Raw genomic sequence first — 19,469 nt, 5'->3', positions numbered from 1 at the left:
AGCCAGGGGTTACTCTATGCTGACGAAAAATGAACGAAGGACAGCTATCATACAATCTGCATGTTTAAAGCAACGAGATAGAGTCGTGGATCGCGCAGCAGCGCTCCGAAACCTAGTTTTTCGTCATATTATAGAGTGACCCTCCAGTATCGCGATGCACGTCGCGCCCCCCGCGCCCCCCGGACCCCCGCACCCCCCGGACCGGGCAAAATGGAATCTGTCACGTGGCGATGCGGCCGCGTCGTAACTCGTGCGTGATCGCGCCATTACTGCAACATACATCGATGTCATAGCCAGTGCTCTGTTTCTATTCAATGCTATTCACATTCATAGGAACCTATTACATTTGCCAATAATAAACCTAAGAAATATAATAACCACACACGCAAGCAATGAAAAAATTTTTGTGACATAACAAGTGGTTGGATCTTTTTAAATGCTCGTAAAATCGAAAGTATTGCTTTTCTTTTCAAAAAATACTAGAATGACTAATGTCGGTTAACTTATGTTACCAACCTAGGCTTAGGTATTTTATTCGGAGCTTTTATTACAAACATCCAAAAGAATATGCTATCTTTTAAACGATTTCCCAAAACCGATTCCAATAGGGAAAATTCCCGAAGCTATCATTGTACGATGGGCAACGTTCAAAGATAAACGCCCTTAGTCCGCCTTTCCTTTTTGCATTCAACCGAAGAGGGTGCCGCCATAACATAACTTATGAATAATAAACGTATATTGGAACTACCTTCACAAAAAGGCACACGTGTGTCGAACCCACATAAAACTCAGGTTTTATTTCTGCGAACGGTCACAAACCTTCTTTATGAATACTGACACAGTGATAGTGAATTGAGTGGTGGAATGGCTGAAATTATTGCGAAAAAACAATAAGTTTGCTTTTAACTATCCGTATTTGAAATAATGAAGCTACTTACTAAACTGTATTGGGAGTGCCTACCTATTCTTACTAAACTTGATGTTATAAGAATGGCACTTATTATAGGTGAGGTCAAAGTATGGTACTTATTGATTTATGTTACTGTAATACAGAGTGTTTATTATGTAAAAACGGTTTGGCAGTATCACGAGAAAAATCTACTTCTTTTGGATACTTGCGAAGTACCTATCTGATTACCTATAAGTAGCTATGGAGCTTCCACTATGTTATTGTATTTTTGACGTTTCCTTATGTCTGGTAAGTAAAGTTGGTTTTCCTTTGCAGTCATCATATGTATGGGATTTCGAATGTAAAAAAACCAATAATATAATGGTCAGAGTATAGGTAAATAGGTATATCACATTACCTTTATTTACATTCCTGATATTATATCGTGCAATATTTTGTCTATTTATAAGCGAGGTGCACGGAAGTTGTCGAAAAATGCAAAATAAGAATAAATCTTTTGAAGAACTTCCTCGCAGTGGATTCATTTTGAAATTTACTATCGGCATATCCGATATCTTTTAAAATGGAGTGGCTTTAAAAGCTTGCGTACAGAAGCTTTTGTATATTCATTATATAATGAATATATGTTTCACATATGTGAAACATTTACTTTGATGTTACACTAAAATTACTGGTAAAATATAGAACATTTACTTTTACACTGCCCTGGGTACCTACATCTGACATATTTAAGGTGCGGTGAGGATAGGCCAACTAGCGCCGCCAATTAGGTAAATTGAAAAAAACACTGGAGTTGCCTCCTTTAGGGCATCTGTTCACTGTGACAGTTCCAGATAAATTAATTGAATGATTGACAACTATTATTAAATTATTAAATACTTTATTGCACAATAATAAAATTATGTACATAGGCGAACTTAATGCTAACAGCATTCTCTTCCAGCTAACCTTGGGTGTTGTGGAGACAGTTATAGGTAGTGCGAAAGACTGAGAGGAAAGATAATTTTGTAAAAATACCTACAAACACTAGAATACACTTACTTGTATATAATACATGTATAATAAATATATACCTATAAGTTACATACATATACAATACATAAACCTAGTACATACTATACTTAACTAAAATAATATTTTATATACTTATATAATAATATCATCGCCACACTTACATACTACTTACAACAAAACATGTGTATTATATCAGTTAAGCTGATTGTTCTGTTTCTGGAGGTAGTACAGACGAACCTTAGACTTAAAAGTTTCAATGGACTGCGATTGCCTTATATGCAATGGTAACTGGTTCCACAAGCGAACCGCTGACACGGTGAAAGAATCCGAATACCCTGCCGCATTATGCTCTGGGGTTCGAAAGAGCATATTTCTACTTGACCGTTGAGGACGGTCAGTAGAGTCGAAAAATGAGAAGCGTTCTGTTAACTAATGCTTATTACCTTCCTCCTCCAGAGGGAGCTGAACGCGGTGGACTGGAAGGTGTCTCCGGACCTCAAGTTCGTGCTGCTGGTGTCGGACGCGCGGCCCGGCTGGCGCCACGCGCGGCGGGCGCGGTACCACGTGTACGATGTGCTTAATAGGTAATGTATAAGTACTCATTGTACTATGCTTACTTGATGGTAGGTTACTATCAGAGGGATTCCGACTCTTTTTTTAAATTGTGAACCAATTTTAAAAGCTTTAACTTGGGGTAGAGTATTTCCGTTCTGTCACTGAAATGGAATAGCAGCATTTGAATACACAACACATGCGAATTCAATGCAGAAAAGCTACTAAGTTTGTTGTTTTCCATATACTACAAAAAATGGGTCATGTCTGTCAAAATACAATATGGAAAACCAAACCGTGAAGCCTTCCATTCATGTGGCGAGGGCACAATTGGCTTACACAGTCATTAGTCACCTTCTCCACATCCTTACAACACCTACCTTCTATTCTATTCTATCACCGCTCCCCTCAGCCTCACCCTGGCTCACACCACCCCACGTCTCCCTTCCAGGAACAAGATCCCGATCTCCACCAATCACCGCCCCCCTCAGTCTGACACTAGCTCACTCCACACCTCGTCTCCCTTCCAGGAACAAGATCCCGATCTCCCCGCACGAGGACGACCGCTCGGCGCCGCTGCTGCAGCTCGCGGACTGGGCGCCCGTCGGCTCCGGGCTGGTGTTTGTACACGACAATGACATCTACTACAAGCCCAAGGTGCAGAAGGCGCTGGTTTGCAGGATCACTAATACTGGTGAGTATTGAGTTGTTGAAATTCTTTCGAATACTAGATAGGTAGAACGAAGTGTCTGGATGGGGAAGACCGGCTACAATGAGGCACGCACTTGCAGAGGAAGAGCAATATCCGATGAGGATATTGGCCCTCATCGTATCCTCATATCTAGTCATCGGGCTATAAGAGTTGTAAAGTTTGCCATTAATTTACGGATTGAAAGGGAGGGAAGCAATGGGGATAAATGGAAAGGTATGGGAAGGGAAGAGGAGCAGAGACAAGGGTAGAAGATATTTCAGGAAGTCTAAAAGTTTTAACATAAAATAGCCGAGGGTTCAGGGGAACAGGAGACAGGTGAGGCTTCGTTTTGCCTTCAACCTTGAAGCCAAAGCGAAGTTCACAGGCTACAGCTAATCAAAAATAAAATACTAATTTTCATTATCGATGCAGTTTTGAACCCAAATCCCCTGAACCTCATTCATTTTGGTGATAATATCCAGGCGTCCCGGGAGTGGTGTTCAACGGCGTGCCGGACTTCCTGTACGAGACGGAGGTGCTGCGGCTGGACCGCGCGCTGTGGTTCAGCCCCGACGGACAGCACCTGCTCTACGTCTCCTACAACGATACCGACGTGCAGGAACACAAGTGAGTTTACACACACGGCCATGCGACGCCAAGCTAGGCAGATCCTGTGATATAGATGTCGGACAGCTGATATATCTACACAAATACGTAGATACATAGATACCTACATATTTAATGTAGTAAACGACAACCAGACACAAGGCAAACACAAATGCTTGCCCTGGGCGGGATTCGGTTTACTTACATCTTCTTTGACGTGAAGACGGTGGTGGTAAAAGCAAAATTTGCTTCACTGCCATACTGGGTAGACAGCGACTACCCCCTGTCTGATTGAAATAATACATCCAGCAAGAATCATCAGCTGTTATACTTCGAGGACGTCTCATTTCAGTATTGTAACTCACCATGCGAAAATGGGGATATCAGATACCGATAGTTATTATTGTATTTCAGTCAGTCCAATTCAAGAAACACTTCAGTTTACTGATTTAGTTAACGGGTATTCTTCGAAAAGTCGCCAATTCTGTTAGTCGACGTTCAATTTTCAAAGTTATCTTAGGCACAATAATTGCGTTACCGACTAGGAGCTCTTAGGTTATCTGCTTCACTTTCAATTACCTAGGTAGACCCTGTTAGAAAAGGTGAAAAGGATCTGTCGTTATTTCAGTCATTATAATTAAACTGCGGATTGGATTGTGCGTGTGTTTTACGTGAGATCGTAAGCGCCTTTTTAAACGATACCGTAAAACGTGTTTCCATTAAATTGCACAAGTGAATTGAAAGCTCTAAAACTTTATGTTGATGGTTCAGACCGAATGAAGGAACAAAGAATAGGAAAGTAATGGATTCCCTAGTTGAAGATAGTTGAAAGGTCGTTTAGCTTAGCGCTTAACTTAGCAGTGAAGTCTTAATTACTTTAAAAGTGTTTCGTCGTTTGCCGCTGTGAGAGTAAAAAGAACGGCTTATGCATTTTTATGAACTTCGAAAGGACTGTCGTTGGTCACAGCCACATTGAAAGTAAACTCTACTCTTAAATCACCCCATTCACTTAGCATTTCTATTTACAAAGAAGAGATAGTTTAGTGATTGTTATGGATAGAGCCAATGATGATGATTATTCGTTTCAGGTATCCGTGGTATGGGCTAGATTCTCCGGAGCCTCCAGCTTATCCGAGCATACGGACTCTCAGATACCCCAAGGTAATTTATGAGTATGAACCTATTGCATACAATAATAACATAAGTTTCGTACCTACCTTGGACTGATATGAATTGAGCCCTGTCGTTTACATCTGACATTTAACATTAGCTCTCATTTCTACCATGATAAATAAACTGAGTTAATTATATGCCGTATTCACATTAAATAAGAACTAGAAAGATAATGATGATGAAGGGGTAAGTAATACGAGGTATAAAAACGCATGGTATAACATTCACAAGGTATACGCCCATATGATATAAATTTATTAAGTATAACGATCACTGTGCATAACAAACGAAAGGCATAATTAATAAATACATAATTTCGTTAAGAATAACGTTCAAGAAGTATAATTTCAATTGATATAACGATTAAAATGCATAACGTTCAAAATATATAACGTTTATAACATATATTCTACAACGGATATAATTATCATAATGTTTTTTTTTTTATTATTATTTTATTTTTTTTAAACTTAATTACAAAAAAAACAAAGTTAACAAGCATAGATGTAAGCTATATATATGCATGAATAATATGTCCCCTGATACTCAAACTAGGTGAAAACCTGTAAGATGAGGATCAGTGGTCACTCTCCGATATAGTACACAAAAGTAGTTAGTAACTTATCAAAATAACATTGTTTAGGGTTTTTATCTTTGAAAATCTAATTAAGTAAAAGATTTTAGTTTAAGTTTAACAATTTACAATTTACAAAGCTAGAATATTACTATAGTAGTTAATACAAATAACATAGGTAAGTATTTCTATTTGTACATCTTGATTGGATTGAAAGCTTGTGTCTGTTTGAGTGTGGGTGTGTGTGTGTGTGTGTGTGAGTGTGTGCGTGTGTGTGTGTGTGTGTGTGTGTGTGTGTGTGTGTGTTTTCTGTGTGTGTACATTTATAAGATGTTGTGTTTGTGATTTGATTACGAATGAATGAATGAAATGATTAATATAGTTGATTTACGGAAAAGTGGCAAAATATGAGTTATTTTATTATGGATTCAGTGCTTTCGTAGTCTAACGTTAAGAGCCAGATTTTTAATTTATTTTTACATTTGCACTTAGTGGAATATATAAGATCGAGGGAGTTATTAATATAGTTATATAATTTAGAACTTTGGTAGCTGAATTGTTTTTTAGCAAATGTTGTACGCACATCAAAGTTGTGGAAGGGAGGTTTAGGTCTTCTTCGAGCAGCATCCTTAGTTCGCGTTGGAGCAGAGGCATGTCTACGGAGAGTAGCACGAAGAATATATAGCTGTCTAACGGTAAGAAGGGAGAGTTCGCTGTATAATTGTTTTGTAGGATACCGGAAAGGTTTTCGAAATAAAACTTTGAGCACTGCTCTCTGCGACCTTTCCAGATCTATAAAAGTAGTCTTCGATGAACCTCCCCAGGCAGGGATACAGTAAGTAAGGATCGACTCACAGAGTGCCGTGTAGGCCATTCTTAAGGTTTCATTGTCAGCAGAATTTCTGAGTTTTTTAAAGATGAATATTAGTTTCCTGGTTCTGTTCATTAGATAATTAAGATGTTCATACCAGTTGAGACAGCAATCTAGAACGACACCCAAATATTTTATTGATTTGACCCTACTTAAGGCAAGACAGGAGCACTGCACCGGCGGATTCTGACATGTGTGAGCATGAATAGTTAATTCTTGAGGGTGGTCGCTTGGTCTAATCGCAAATGTTAAATATTTGGTTTTTAGTATATTTAAAGTCAGAAGGTTATTTGTGAGCCACGTCATAACCGGAGAAAGAACACTTTCTGCAATTGCAATGGTTTCCTCCCAGGTCCGTCCATAAGCGATAATTGCCGTGTCATCAGCATAGGCGAAGATGCTGGATTGATTTGCTGTTATATTGCAGAGCTCATTAACATAGATGAGGAAGAGGGTTGGACCCAGGATGCTACCCTGGGGCACGCCATAGTTAACTGAAAGTGTGTCACTGATATGAGAGTCAATTTTTATAAATTGGGTTCTATCGGTTAGGTAATCAATTAGAAGATCCAGGGCAATGCCCCTGACACCAAACTTTTCTAGTTTTTTTACCAATAGTGGGACAGACACCGTGTCGAAAGCCTTGGATAAGTCAAGGAAGATACCAAGACACTTATACTTGTCGTCAATTTTTTTAACTAGAAAGTCAGTGAGTGATAATACTGCATCTTCCGTCGAAAGACTCTTTCTGAAACCAAATTGATTTTTAGACAGAAGGGAATTGTTTTCCAGGAAACTGACTAGAGCAGTATTGATAACTCTTTCTAGGATTTTTGAAAGTGAGGGCAATATAGATATAGGTCTGTAATTGTTCACTAACATTCTGTCTCCACTCTTGTGTATAGGAAGAACCATTGCTTTTTTTAGCGCTCTAGGAAATTTGCCCGTCCTGATTGCTAAGTTACAGATAAATGTTATTATTGGGGTCAAGGTGTGTTCTGCGGACTTTAAAAATTTGGAGGAAATCCCATCCCATCCAGCGGCTGCATCGCTACGCAGGTTCAAGATGATAGCGCGAATGTCTTCAGCAGTCACTTCAAGAAGGGTAAGAGAGTTAGATGGCGAAACGGGGTTGCTACCTACAGATGGCGGTACATAGTTAGGGTTAGGGGTTATCTTATCAGCTAAATCTTTCCCTATATTAGCGAAATATCTGTTTACCTCGTTAACTGAGAGGCATTATGAGATATATTTAATAATTCTGAAGGAGATGATATGGTACGTGAGGTATCCGTGACTTTTTTAATTACTTCCCAGGTTTTTTTTGCGTTATTACGGGCTTTATCAAATTCTGACTTCTCATAGTTACATTTAAGCTTACGGAGGAGGATATTACAAAAATTGCGGTAGCGCTTATATGTTATTTTAAGTACCAGATTATCGGGTTGTTTTTTTAAAGTTTTGTGCATGTTGTCTCTATTATGGATACATCTCAACAATCCTAGTGTGATCCATGGTTTTATGATTCTTTGACGACATGGAATTATAGTTGAAATCGTATGTGTGTCGATTACCGATTTAATAATATTAATCAAAGTATCAGTTGCCTCATTTACATCACTCATTGAGTAAATTAGAGAAAAGTTTTTATTTTCAATGTCTTTTAAAACAGCGGGATAATTTGTGCGGGATACGATTTGTTTTTTATTCCGTTTTAAACCTGAGTGATCAAGGCAGAAAATTACAGGAGAGTGATCCGTAATGGTAGCTTCAAGGACTAATGTAGAGGCAGGGCAACAAGTTTTGACTAGAACATGGTCGAGACAGTTTTCATATCTGGTGGGAAATCGATGCGCGGGCAAGAGCCCATGAAAAGCGGTGACATTGAGATATTCATTTGAGCGTTGGTCTTCGAAGCCGATTTTGATGTCTAGGTTTATATCGCCAATCAGGATTACATTTTTAAAAGAAGCTAGATTTGATAAAATACTGTTTAAGCTGTCGATAAATTTACTACAGTTTTTATGACATGGTGATCTGTAAGAGGCAACTATGGCCGTTACAGAATCAATTTTACAAATTAAACAGTTTGATTCCTCTACAAATGGCTCAGCGACAGAATAGTTTTTAAGATTACTTTTAATAAACATTATAATCCCTGCATTCTGATGACTATTTCTTGAGGTGGAAAATCTCTTATAACCTTCAATGTCTGGTAGAGTATCTGCTTTCGAGAGCCAGCATTCTGACAGTATAATTATATCGCAGCTAATTTTAAGAGAGCAAAGGAGTACTCTAAATTGATCAAAGTTTTTAGTTACACTCCTAACATTCATATGGATCACTGACAATTTGCTGTTTGTAGAAAAGTTTACGAGTTTATGACACTCACCATATGTAGACATGTAGGCTCTAGATACACTTAGGTTATCAAGTTCTGGAGTAATATCCATTATGTTAGCCATTGATAGAGAGAGTATAGGACCCAGTCAGTTGTCGTAACAAATAAACATTTTTGCCGTGTGAGTGAGCGCCTGAAACATAGTCAAGGTTAAGCCAAGTTATTTTAATAAGATCATAATGGGTGTTAGAGTAGGTGTTTTTCTTGTTATTGGTGTAATCCCATGATGAGGGTGTGTGGGTTGTGTAAATGTGTTTGTGTGTTATAGAGTGCATGTGTTGTTGTTTAAAGACATAATATAAAAGATATACAAATGTACTCCAGAATATACAGAACAAAGTTGAATGTGACACAGAAATGGTTAAGATGACATTTATAATTGATATGGTGTCACTAGGAATATGCCAGAATAGTCATTCTTGTTTACGTAAGTCTTGTAAGCATTTTTCAGACCGAATAATAAGTTGTTTTCCTTGTGGTTCCTTACGAAGAAAGATATTTCCATTTGATGACCAGCAGTAGGCATACTTATTTTCTTTGGCAAATTCTCTCGCTAAGGACAGGAGCCTCTTTGAGCTTGCGGATAGGTATTCGGCGACAAAGATTGGTTGGCGGCCTCCTGATAGTCCGATTGTTTCGGTATTCAGCTTGTCCTGAGTTTGTAATTTCCTATTAAAGTCTCTAGCTGATGAGAGGAAGCGGTTCTTTGCGTGAACTTGACCAAATTCAGGCCTGGTAGTCCCTGGCTTTCCCGACAAGCGTCGTATATCTCGGATTTCAGATGACGTCACGGGGCAGCCGATAGCGCGTCCAATGCCGGAGACGATAGACATGAGATCTGAGTGAGTTTCTTTATCCTTAAGGGGTACGTTCCTCATTTCGATACTAGAGCTTCGTGAGCTTAGCTGAACATCTCTCAGTTTGTTCTCGAGATCATTTGCATGGTCATTTAGTTCAGAGCGCTCCTTTTCTAGGTTCTCAACTTTCTTTTTGAGTTCTTCAAATTCCTTATTAATGAAAGACATAGACTTCTCTATTTCCTGATTTGTCGAATAGATTTCATTGTTTTGGGCCTTCACTTCGGCGACATCGGACGCCAGTTTTTTAAAGACATTGTTTTGACTCTCCATCATATTTTTAAAAAGTTCCTTCTGATTGTCCTGCCAACTTCGAAACATATCCATCATGTCAGCTCGCAGTTCTCTTCTAAAATTCTCGAAGTCTTTACTAGGAGACATGTCATCATAAGTGCGCTTTTTTCGCGGTAAATCAATGTTACTATCGGCATCACAGGTACCCGATATATTGGGCTCCGAATTAACTTGAATAAGTCCAGGGAGCGGCGTGCCGGGGGGTGAGCGTCGCATCATAGACATTATTATCACCCTGGGTGTAGTATTTATTTATTTATTTTCGTGTTCGGTATTTAGTACTTCTGGTCTAAACTTGAAGCCCACCTCACCTTAAGTGAAATCTCTATTATGTTAGGACAGCTCTACTCGGTCGATGACGGTCTCTACACTCATGTGAGACTCTACCTTCATCAACTTGGACTCTACCAAGTGTTGTCTATGGTAGTCTTTGCTCTATGTTGTTAGCTCTATGACTCTATTTAAACTTCGTGTCTCTATCTGATATGTCCTGCCCTCTAGCGTTGAGTAGCTGAACTTCGTCTTAACTTTCTAGCTTTGACTGTTGAAATAGATGGCGCTGATTTTCGAACGTTCAAGATGTCCGGTTATTATTGATTTGTTTATAGGTTATATTATTGATTATTAATGAAATCCGTTGTATACACTCACAGTTTTTGTTGTATTTCATAGGGAGCTGTGGTTATTTTCGTGTTAAGACTAATGTATAATGCACAAATAGTATAAAAGATTATCATATCATATTTTCATTATTATTGACGTTATGTAGGGGGAACGCTCCGCTCCGCTTTGGTTTCGACGAACATGTGCACCTAACACGCTCCTCCTCGCTTTGCTCGTCGTTAGGTTAACCTATCTTTAGGTTTTGGTACTAAGGGTTTTCACACCGTTATTATTATTGAAGCTATGTTGGGAGACGCTCCGCTCCGCTTCGCTGCGCTCCGCTTTGGTTTTGACGAACATGTGCACCTAACACGCTCCTCCTCGCTTTGCTCGTCGTCGCACCTATCTTTAGGTTTTGGTACTAGGGGTTTTCACACCGTTATTATTATTGAAGCTGTGTTGGGAGACGCTCCGCTTTGGTTTCGACGAACATGTGCACCTAACACGCTCCTCCTCGCTTTGCTCGTCGTCGCACCTATCTTTAGGTTTTGGTGCTAGGGGGTTTGACGGTGTTGGGTAATTAATGTTATATGTTAGGTATTATGTTTTATGAACTTTATACTAAATGATAGTATATATTTTAACCGATATACGTAATGTATGTTATACGAATTGATATTAGTCCTCGTGAGTGTTAGTTATTTTGATATTATATGAAATGTACGTTATACCAATTGAATCTTATACCTTATGAAAATATAGATTTTGTTGTTATACGTAACGTTCATTATATGTTGTGAACATTATTAATGTGAAATTATACATTTCGTTTTTATACGTCGCAATACGCACCCATGATGAAGCAGTTAAAGATGCGTCCAAACCGCCTACCCTTTTACAGGCAGTGGCTGAATTTGGTGGCAATATTTTAACTTTTTTGCCTTAGAACATCGAATGCGTTTCGTCTGCATTAAAACTAACATTGTACATTATATAATTTGTAGATGAACACTAACTCCATTTATACTAATATCTTATATGTTATGGTTTGCAGATGAACACCAAGAACCCGGTGGCGACCGTGTTCGTGGTGAGCGTGAAGACGCCCAAGTACCTGTTCCCGCACGCCCTCCAGCTCAACGCACCCGTCGACAAAGGTAATATTCGTTATAGTTATAATTACTCTCACTTCTGGGTCCTTAAGGAGCTGGAGAGTGGGAAGCCCGCAGGACCGAAGGCCTTAAGACAGACAGGTAGTGGCTGAAGGAGAGGAAGACCGTCGACAGAGTGGTGTGGAGTCCTTCGGAGAGACCTACAACATCCACCAGGGTACGATTAAGGATTGATTATGATCATGATTATCAAATAAAACTGTTTCAGATTCGTCCACAGCGTTTTCTGGTTCTCACGAAATCGCTTCACTAGTGGTGACTCTTACCCATAACTATGTGATTACAATTCCATCCTTCAGGATTTAGTGACTGTACCCAGCACATGTGCTTACATTCCAGAGTGGTACGTGCGCTGGAGCGGCTGGACGTCGGAGCGGCAGGTGGCGCTGCTGCTGCTGAACCGCGCGCAGAACGTCTCCGTCATCACCAGCTGCAACGCCATGACCTACAACTGCCAGGATGTGAGTTCTGATGTTGGCTTGTTGGTCTTAGTGAACGGGTAGGACGGGCGAGAATAGGCTGATCGGGCCATACAGATGTTCTGTTGACCAGGCTTAGCGCAATCTGATTTTCAGCTACTTTTTAAAGTGATCCATTGTATTATTACAAGCCAGGCCATGTTGCACCACGGCTATATCCACCTGTCAGATAGTATAACGGGCAACGAGAGGTGACAGACCTCATCTGATGCAACGGTTGATACAGTCTATTATCAGCCTGGCCTGGCGTGATCTGGCCAAATCACTTTGAGAATCTAGCTTCATGCATCCGACATTATAGCTGTCAATATTTATAATTATCCCTTCGAATTACTTAAAGAAGGTTACGGTACATCTTACAATGGGCCTTCTCTGTCCACGATGACCTGCCACAAGTTGACCTCTAATATTTCTCATCTCAACAAGACTCATCTCCCGTCCCCAGATAATCCGTGACGAGGCCGACGAGTCTCGCTGGTCGGGGCTGGGCGCGGAGCCGGCGGACGAGGAGTGCGGCTGGTGCGGGGGCGCGGCGCTGGTGGGGGGGCGCGGGGGGGTGTTCACCTCCGCCCCCGTGCCCGATGCGGAGGTCGGCACGTGGCGGCATGCAGGTAAGGGGTTATGATTATAGGCGTTGTTTCTTGAAGTCAAGGGGGTCAATAGATCGTGCACATTGTGACTCGCCGTAGCGTAAAAGTCAGTTTGCCGGGGTTCATCGGGTCGCATTGTCGTAATTCAAATAAAATAGGTAACTACGCGTGACTTGCTAAAATAATATTAAAAAATCTTAATTTATGACTATCAAAGCATGACGGCAATTTAAATGGATCAATTATATTTGCAGTCAAAGTGGCAGACAACGTTAAAACACCTCTTACGCAAGGCGCATTCGAAGTAACACAAGTATTGGGCTGGGATGAACGAAGACGGCTGCTGTAAGTAGATCAATAATTTTTCATATTATAACACACACACACACACTCACGCCTTGTACTAATGTACTCCCTTGCGGGGTAGGCAGAGGTGCATTGCTGCACCCACTTTTCGCCAGAGTGTTATGTTAGTCCCAATGTAATAGGGGGCGGGCCTATTGCCGTTTTACGGGCACATCCAAGACCCAAGAACAAATACCTGTGTTTAAACAAATATCTGCCCCAGCCGGGAATCGAACCCGGGACCTTCGGCTCAGTAGTCAGGGTCACTAACCACTACGCCATTCGGTCGTCTTTCATATTATGTACTAAAAATAGACATTCTTATCGCAGCACATAACTACCTAAACGATCATGAATTGCTTATCATAAAAAGTTTCATATTTAAAACACCTACATTCAAGCTTTACATGCACTTGTGACTACATAAATTTGTAGACCTTAAGCAAGCAGTTTAAATTTTCTTGCACCTAAACGCTGGAACAACCTTCCTCCCCCAGCTACGTGATGGGCACGCGTGTGGACCGCGCGGGCGAGCGGCATCTGTACCGCGTGGAGGTGACGGCCGAGGGGGCCGCGTGGCCGGCGCCGCGCTGCCTCACCTGCCCCGACGAGGGGAGGGACGATGAGGAAGGCGTTAGTGATGACCCGGTTTGTTTCAGTTTGCCTAATGTGTTTTCGATGTACTAAAAATATACGGTACGATCTTTCCTGTTTAGACCTGATAAAACCCACTCCTCGAAGTATTTTTATCCATGTTATTCCACCAGGAGCTGGACAACCTGACCTCAGCCCTGCCCTCGTGGCCGTCGTCCGCAGCGCCCGCGCTAGTGACTGATGAGAACGACACGCTGCCCGCGCTGTGTCTCTACAACCGGGTTATCTTCAGCAAGAACTTCTCTTACTATGTGCAGGTATATTATCAGTTATCAGCTAAATCATGTAGGCACATTACAGAACTTAGTGCCAATTTCTCAATAGTCGTTTAGAGCATAACCAGGTATTAGTGGTTTATTTTTGACATATCTGTCAAGAATTTTATATGGAGATGACGTATAATTGATTAACCATCCCTGGTCGATTAGATACTATATTTAATTTTTCATATCCATCCTGTCACCAGCTATCTGGCTTTCGGTCTAGTTGGTCCAAGGATATCTCTAAAGTACCTTTGCCCGTCTTGAGATCACCCATGCGGAGTGCTGGTTAGTCGCTGATGCAGTCCACAAAATCCTCTTCCATGAGAGCAATGGCTAGTGAAAACTACTCGCTTTGCCATTACCATATACTTATATGTACGGAAACCGTATTTCATGCAACCCTAAAACTCCTCTCTCTCCGCATCCTCCGCTCATGCCATGTCTAACCCGCAGGAGTGCCTGGGCCCCGGTCCGCCCGCCACGTTCCTGTGCGACTCGCGCGGGACTCGCGTCTCCGTGCTGTGGGACGGGCAGCCGCTGCGCCAGCGCTTCCTCGGCTTGGCCGCGCCGCAGTCCAGGGTCTTCAAGGTTGAGGTTAGTTTTCGGTTGAATTTCTTCGCTTCATCAATTACAGTTGTGTAATGATCACGTGACCATCAAAGATTCTAAGGAACACATATTGTATTCGCGAATTTCGAAAAGTAGTAGAACGAGATTTGATCAGATTGACCCTTTGAGTCATTTCCTTTCGGCTTAGTATACAAATACCACTTTTGCAACACCCTGTATAAGCCCTTGTTTCCATAATTGCAGGTGCAAGCGAACAGAGCGGCGCGCGTGCGGCTGCTGCTGCCGCCAGGGTTCCGGGAGACCGACGACCTGCCGCTACCACTTGTTCTTCACGTGTAAGTAAACATTCTTAAAATTACAACAGTAGGTCCTACTCTATTTCATCAATCTTATAAACTAAAAATTAAAAACCGACTTCAAAAAACCACTAAAATGTAAGAAGTAATTTAAGGTTTACACAAATTCTACTCGTATGTGACTGTACAAATATACCTAAGCAGGAACTGTTCTTTTTTGATGTTGGTGCGGTGACAAAGTAATCTGAAGAAATATGGCACCAACTTCAAAAAAGAACGGTTCATAAACAGTGGCGGATTTACCAATAGGCCAAAAAGGCCAGTGCCTAGGGCGGCAGATTGAGAGGGGCGGCAAATTTGGAAAATAGTTTTATTTACAGTTTTTTTTTATTATTAGTTAATTATACGTATACACAATCCATGTATAAATTACGATTATAAAATACGAAAACGATTAATAAACGCTATGTAATATTTCGATAAAACCAGATTCTAGAAGATTACATATCTATCTTTGCTTCTGAAAAAACAGAATTTGGAGCATATTATTATTTATCCAAACTTGAATATAGTACTTCGCATAGAACACCGCTGCACCGGTGACAATTGTTCAGGTGAGAGAAGCTTTTCTTGCTTAAAACGGGATAAAACCAACCTACGATCTACTTTAACTTAAGAAAAGCTTAATAATGCTTAATTTCTTTTGTGCATAGAGTCAGAACTTATGAAAAATATTTCATACGAAAATATAGTTTTGATAGTGATTTTGCAAATTTAAAATGTCGAAAGAAAATTATGTTAAACTTATTTGATTTCATTGTCTTTTTACCCGACTGCCGAAGCAGGAGGGTAATGTTTTTCCAATGTATGTATTTATGTTTGTCTGTTTCTTTATGGCTTCCTGTAGCCTAAAGGGTTTGATATATTTTGATGTATGAGTAGTGTTGCCCAAATTCAGTCTTGGTCTTGTTCTTGCGTTTTTGCAAGACCAAGACCAAGAACAAGACCGCGTATTTTTAGCAAGACCAAGACCAAGACTGACCGTGCAAGACTTGAGCAAGAACAAGACATAGCCTGCAAGACTCTTGCGTCTTGCAGAGCGCTATTTCACTGAGTAGTTAGGTGTAACAGTTCGGTGTATAGGTAAGTACGCTTAGGAATTCTATGAGATGCAAAAAACTGTATCAAAGAAAATGAAAAACTGGACCTATGCGCATTACGACTAATACCATAAACATAGCGAATAAAAAAATATCTATTAAAATCAAAAAGTAAACTTTAATAAATAGTAATAGACTAATAGGTAATTGCAAGACTTGCAAGACTCTTGCTGCAAGACCAAGACCAAGACCAAGACTGGGAGCGCAAGACCAAGACCAAGACCAAGACCAGGTGTATTGGCGCAAGACCAAGACCAAGACCAAGACCAGGTGTATTGGCGCAAGACCAAGACCAAGACTGGCTAAGTCTCGTCTTGTTCTTGCATTTGGGCAACACTATGTATGAGGTATTGTTGGAAGTGTATTGCTTGCGCGATGGTTATAAGCTATGTGACGTCACATTAAAATGTATATAGCGCCCTCTAGAGAACATAAAGTGATGATCGAAAAAAAAATATTTTTTCCCACTTTGCCGCGTGAGGTATCAAATGAAAGGGCCTGATTAGCAAATTACAAAAATATGCATATTGTAGATATTTATGCAAAAAGTGTTATAAGTTTGAAGTGTCTGTCTCTGGCATCATAGCATCCGAACAAATAAACCGAATTCAATAAAAAAAAATGTATCACATGTGTTCTACGGGAGAGGGTTCTTAAACAATATGTTTGCTGAAAATCGATTGAGCCGTTTAAAAGTTACAGATGTTTTACGCTTTAAAGTCGGGGAGTTTTATATTTGCCTGTCAAATTAAACTTGTTAGGTCAACATTAAACTGTTTAGTACATAGCAGGTTGCAAAAATAATCTAGTTTTTAAATGACGTTATTAAACTAACGTATAGAATTTCAAAAGTCAGTAGGGGCGGCAAAATTTGAATGGCCTACGGGCGGCAAATTTGTAAATCCGCCACTGTTCATAAACTATGTAAAAATTATGTTAGAAATAATTTAAGGTTTACACAAATTCTACTCGTATGTGACAGTACAAATATACCTAAGCAGGAACTGTTCTTTTTTGAAGTTGGTGCCATATTTCTTCAGATTACTTTGTCACCGCACCAACATCAAAAAAGAACAGTTCCTGCTTAGGTATATTTGTACTATTGTATATATGTCACATACGAGTAGAATTTGTGTAAACCTTAAATTATTTCTTACATTTCAGTGGTTTTTTTGAAGTCGGTTTTTTAATTTTTTTAATTATTATTTTATTTTATAGTTTATTTGCAATAATTTTCTATCAAAAGTTAGGTGCAAATGATACCAAAAAGTCCTACTAATCAATACGAATCATTCAAGCCTAAACACGAAGTAGTTGCTATATACCGTTGAGGAGTTCCCCTGACTGCCTTCCGTTTCCATCATCAGATCAGCTCAAGGTCACCATCATATTTTTTTGTTATAAGATCTATATTTACGTTCTTAATTTCATTAGAATCGGTTAATATGTGCCCAAAATGGAAATTCATACCCTGTTTTTACCCCTTTACCCACCCTTGGGGGTGAGATAAAATTCTGAAAAAAAAATGGGACCACCTGGGAGATTAACCCAATACAGCAAAAAAAGAATTTTCAAAATCGGTTCATAAACGGCGGAGTAATCGGTGAACATACATAAAAAAAAGATCCCGACGAATTGAGAACCTCCTCCTTTTTTTGAAGTCGGTTAAAAAATGTAAAGATCGGCTCTTCGATGATTTTTTGACGTCACTGGCTTCCATGCAGTCGTTGACGTCATCAAAGTCGTACATTTTTATTCTCTTTGGTGGAAACTTTAACGTTGCGGAGCGTCTTGAAGGACAAATTATACCTATTTTCATTTTTGATAAAATAATCGGAATCGTTTAATATTATTTTTTTTAAGAATGAGGAAGATAATATCTCGAAACGGTATTGTAATTAGCTTAATAAAATACTGATCTAGACTTTACCAATAAAATTGTAAAGGTTCAAATAAACATAATAAAAAAACAGAATACAATGTATACCATCGCTCTTACGGTGAAGGAAAACATCGTGAGGAAACCTGCATATCTAGATTTAGCACATATAGATATCTGAACCCACCAACCCGCAGTGGACCAGCGTGGTGGGAAATGGTCCAAGCTTATATAGGAAGGCAGTTTAGACCTTGGGGATATGCACAAAGGTTCCACTCGAGAGAGCCAGGTGCAGGTACTTACACCCCCACAGAGAATAGAATAGAACAGAATCGAAGTTTTTCATTTAGAAAAATATTGAGAGCCAAAAAACATCGGACTTATTTTGGTCCACCTTATATTGGTGTGGAACTCTTAGTTCATCTCGCACCGCTAGATGGCGCTGCAGTCGCTACTTGTACATCGCGGTATGGTTGTGTTTCAGCGAAACTTTATTTTAAGATGTAATAATGTTCAATTTAATGGGACGCAATGTCACACAGTACTTTGATAAGTTTGACAATTAAATTTTTGAAGGTAGCATACTTTTTGTCATCTACCGCGTTATTAAATAGAAAAATGGAAAAATTATTTCAGTTTATTATAAAGAAGTCACTTACTTCATATTCAACTCATGTGTGTTTTTTTTTAAATTGATATATGTCGCAATTTGTGACGTGACACTAATTTTAAATATTTTTTATTTTACTGCTCTCGTTAATAAAAATAAAAAAATAAAAAAACGACTTCAAAAAACCACTAAAATGTAAGAAATAATTTAAGGTTTACACAAATTCTACTCGTATGTGACAGTACAAATATACTTACCTAAGCAGGAACTGTTATTTTTTTATGTTGGTGCGGTGACAAAGTAATCTAAAGAAATATGGCACCAACTTCAAAAAATAGATCCCGACGAATTGAGAACCTTCTCCTTTTTTTGAAGTCAGTTAAAAACAGAACGTACGACGGCAACAAAGACGCTTTTCAAATACCTTAGAGAGGGGGTTGAAACTAGATAGATGAGGAAGTCACACCATTCCTCTGGAGCTTCTCAGTAACTAGATACCTACTTGTTGCTGATGAAGGTCTGCTCCCCATCCTACTGGAATCTGAACAAAAATTTAAATCGGAGTTTTGCAAATCCGACTGTCACGGTGTATTTTTATTTATTTTATTTAAGGTTGGGGATAACGTTTTCGTTTTTTACTTATATGGTTGGGGATATAGAATATATATTCTAAGACTGTTATTCACATTGATCCCTTGTCCTCAGATCTGCGATGCCGGGCCAGCAGCTGGTGACGGAGCGCTGGCGGCTGGACTGGGGCTGGTACCTCGCCGCCGCCAGGAACTTCATCGTGGCGCAGATCGACGCCAGCGGCTCCGGCGGACAGGTCGGGGCAGGGATTTAGAGAACTAAGCGTTGGATTCTATTGTTCTTCTTCTTAGTACGGGGTAAAGGAGTCGGCAAGT

At 39.8% G+C, this 19,469-nt stretch overlaps 1 protein-coding gene across 1 annotated transcript in view; it reads left to right on the top strand.

Moving 5' to 3' along the window:
* LOC105391488 (inactive dipeptidyl peptidase 10) overlaps positions 1-19,469 on the top strand; it is a 134,949-nt gene that overhangs the window by 113,212 nt on the left and 2,268 nt on the right. Inside the window, exons 6-18 of the mRNA XM_048628367.1 lie at positions 2,381-2,508; positions 3,007-3,170; positions 3,650-3,794; positions 4,862-4,934; positions 11,601-11,703; positions 12,058-12,179; positions 12,643-12,808; positions 13,042-13,132; positions 13,630-13,780; positions 13,900-14,043; positions 14,503-14,643; positions 14,863-14,954; positions 19,270-19,390. Coding sequence (XP_048484324.1) covers positions 2,381-2,508; positions 3,007-3,170; positions 3,650-3,794; positions 4,862-4,934; positions 11,601-11,703; positions 12,058-12,179; positions 12,643-12,808; positions 13,042-13,132; positions 13,630-13,780; positions 13,900-14,043; positions 14,503-14,643; positions 14,863-14,954; positions 19,270-19,390 — 1,641 coding nt within the window. The remainder of the gene's footprint in view (positions 1-2,380; positions 2,509-3,006; positions 3,171-3,649; positions 3,795-4,861; positions 4,935-11,600; positions 11,704-12,057; positions 12,180-12,642; positions 12,809-13,041; positions 13,133-13,629; positions 13,781-13,899; positions 14,044-14,502; positions 14,644-14,862; positions 14,955-19,269; positions 19,391-19,469) is intronic.

This window comes from Plutella xylostella, chromosome 20 (genome assembly GCF_932276165.1).
Source record: "Plutella xylostella chromosome 20, ilPluXylo3.1, whole genome shotgun sequence".
Classification (NCBI taxonomy): Eukaryota; Metazoa; Arthropoda; class Insecta; order Lepidoptera; family Plutellidae; genus Plutella; species Plutella xylostella.
This window is presented reverse-complemented; position numbering and strand designations above follow the sequence as displayed.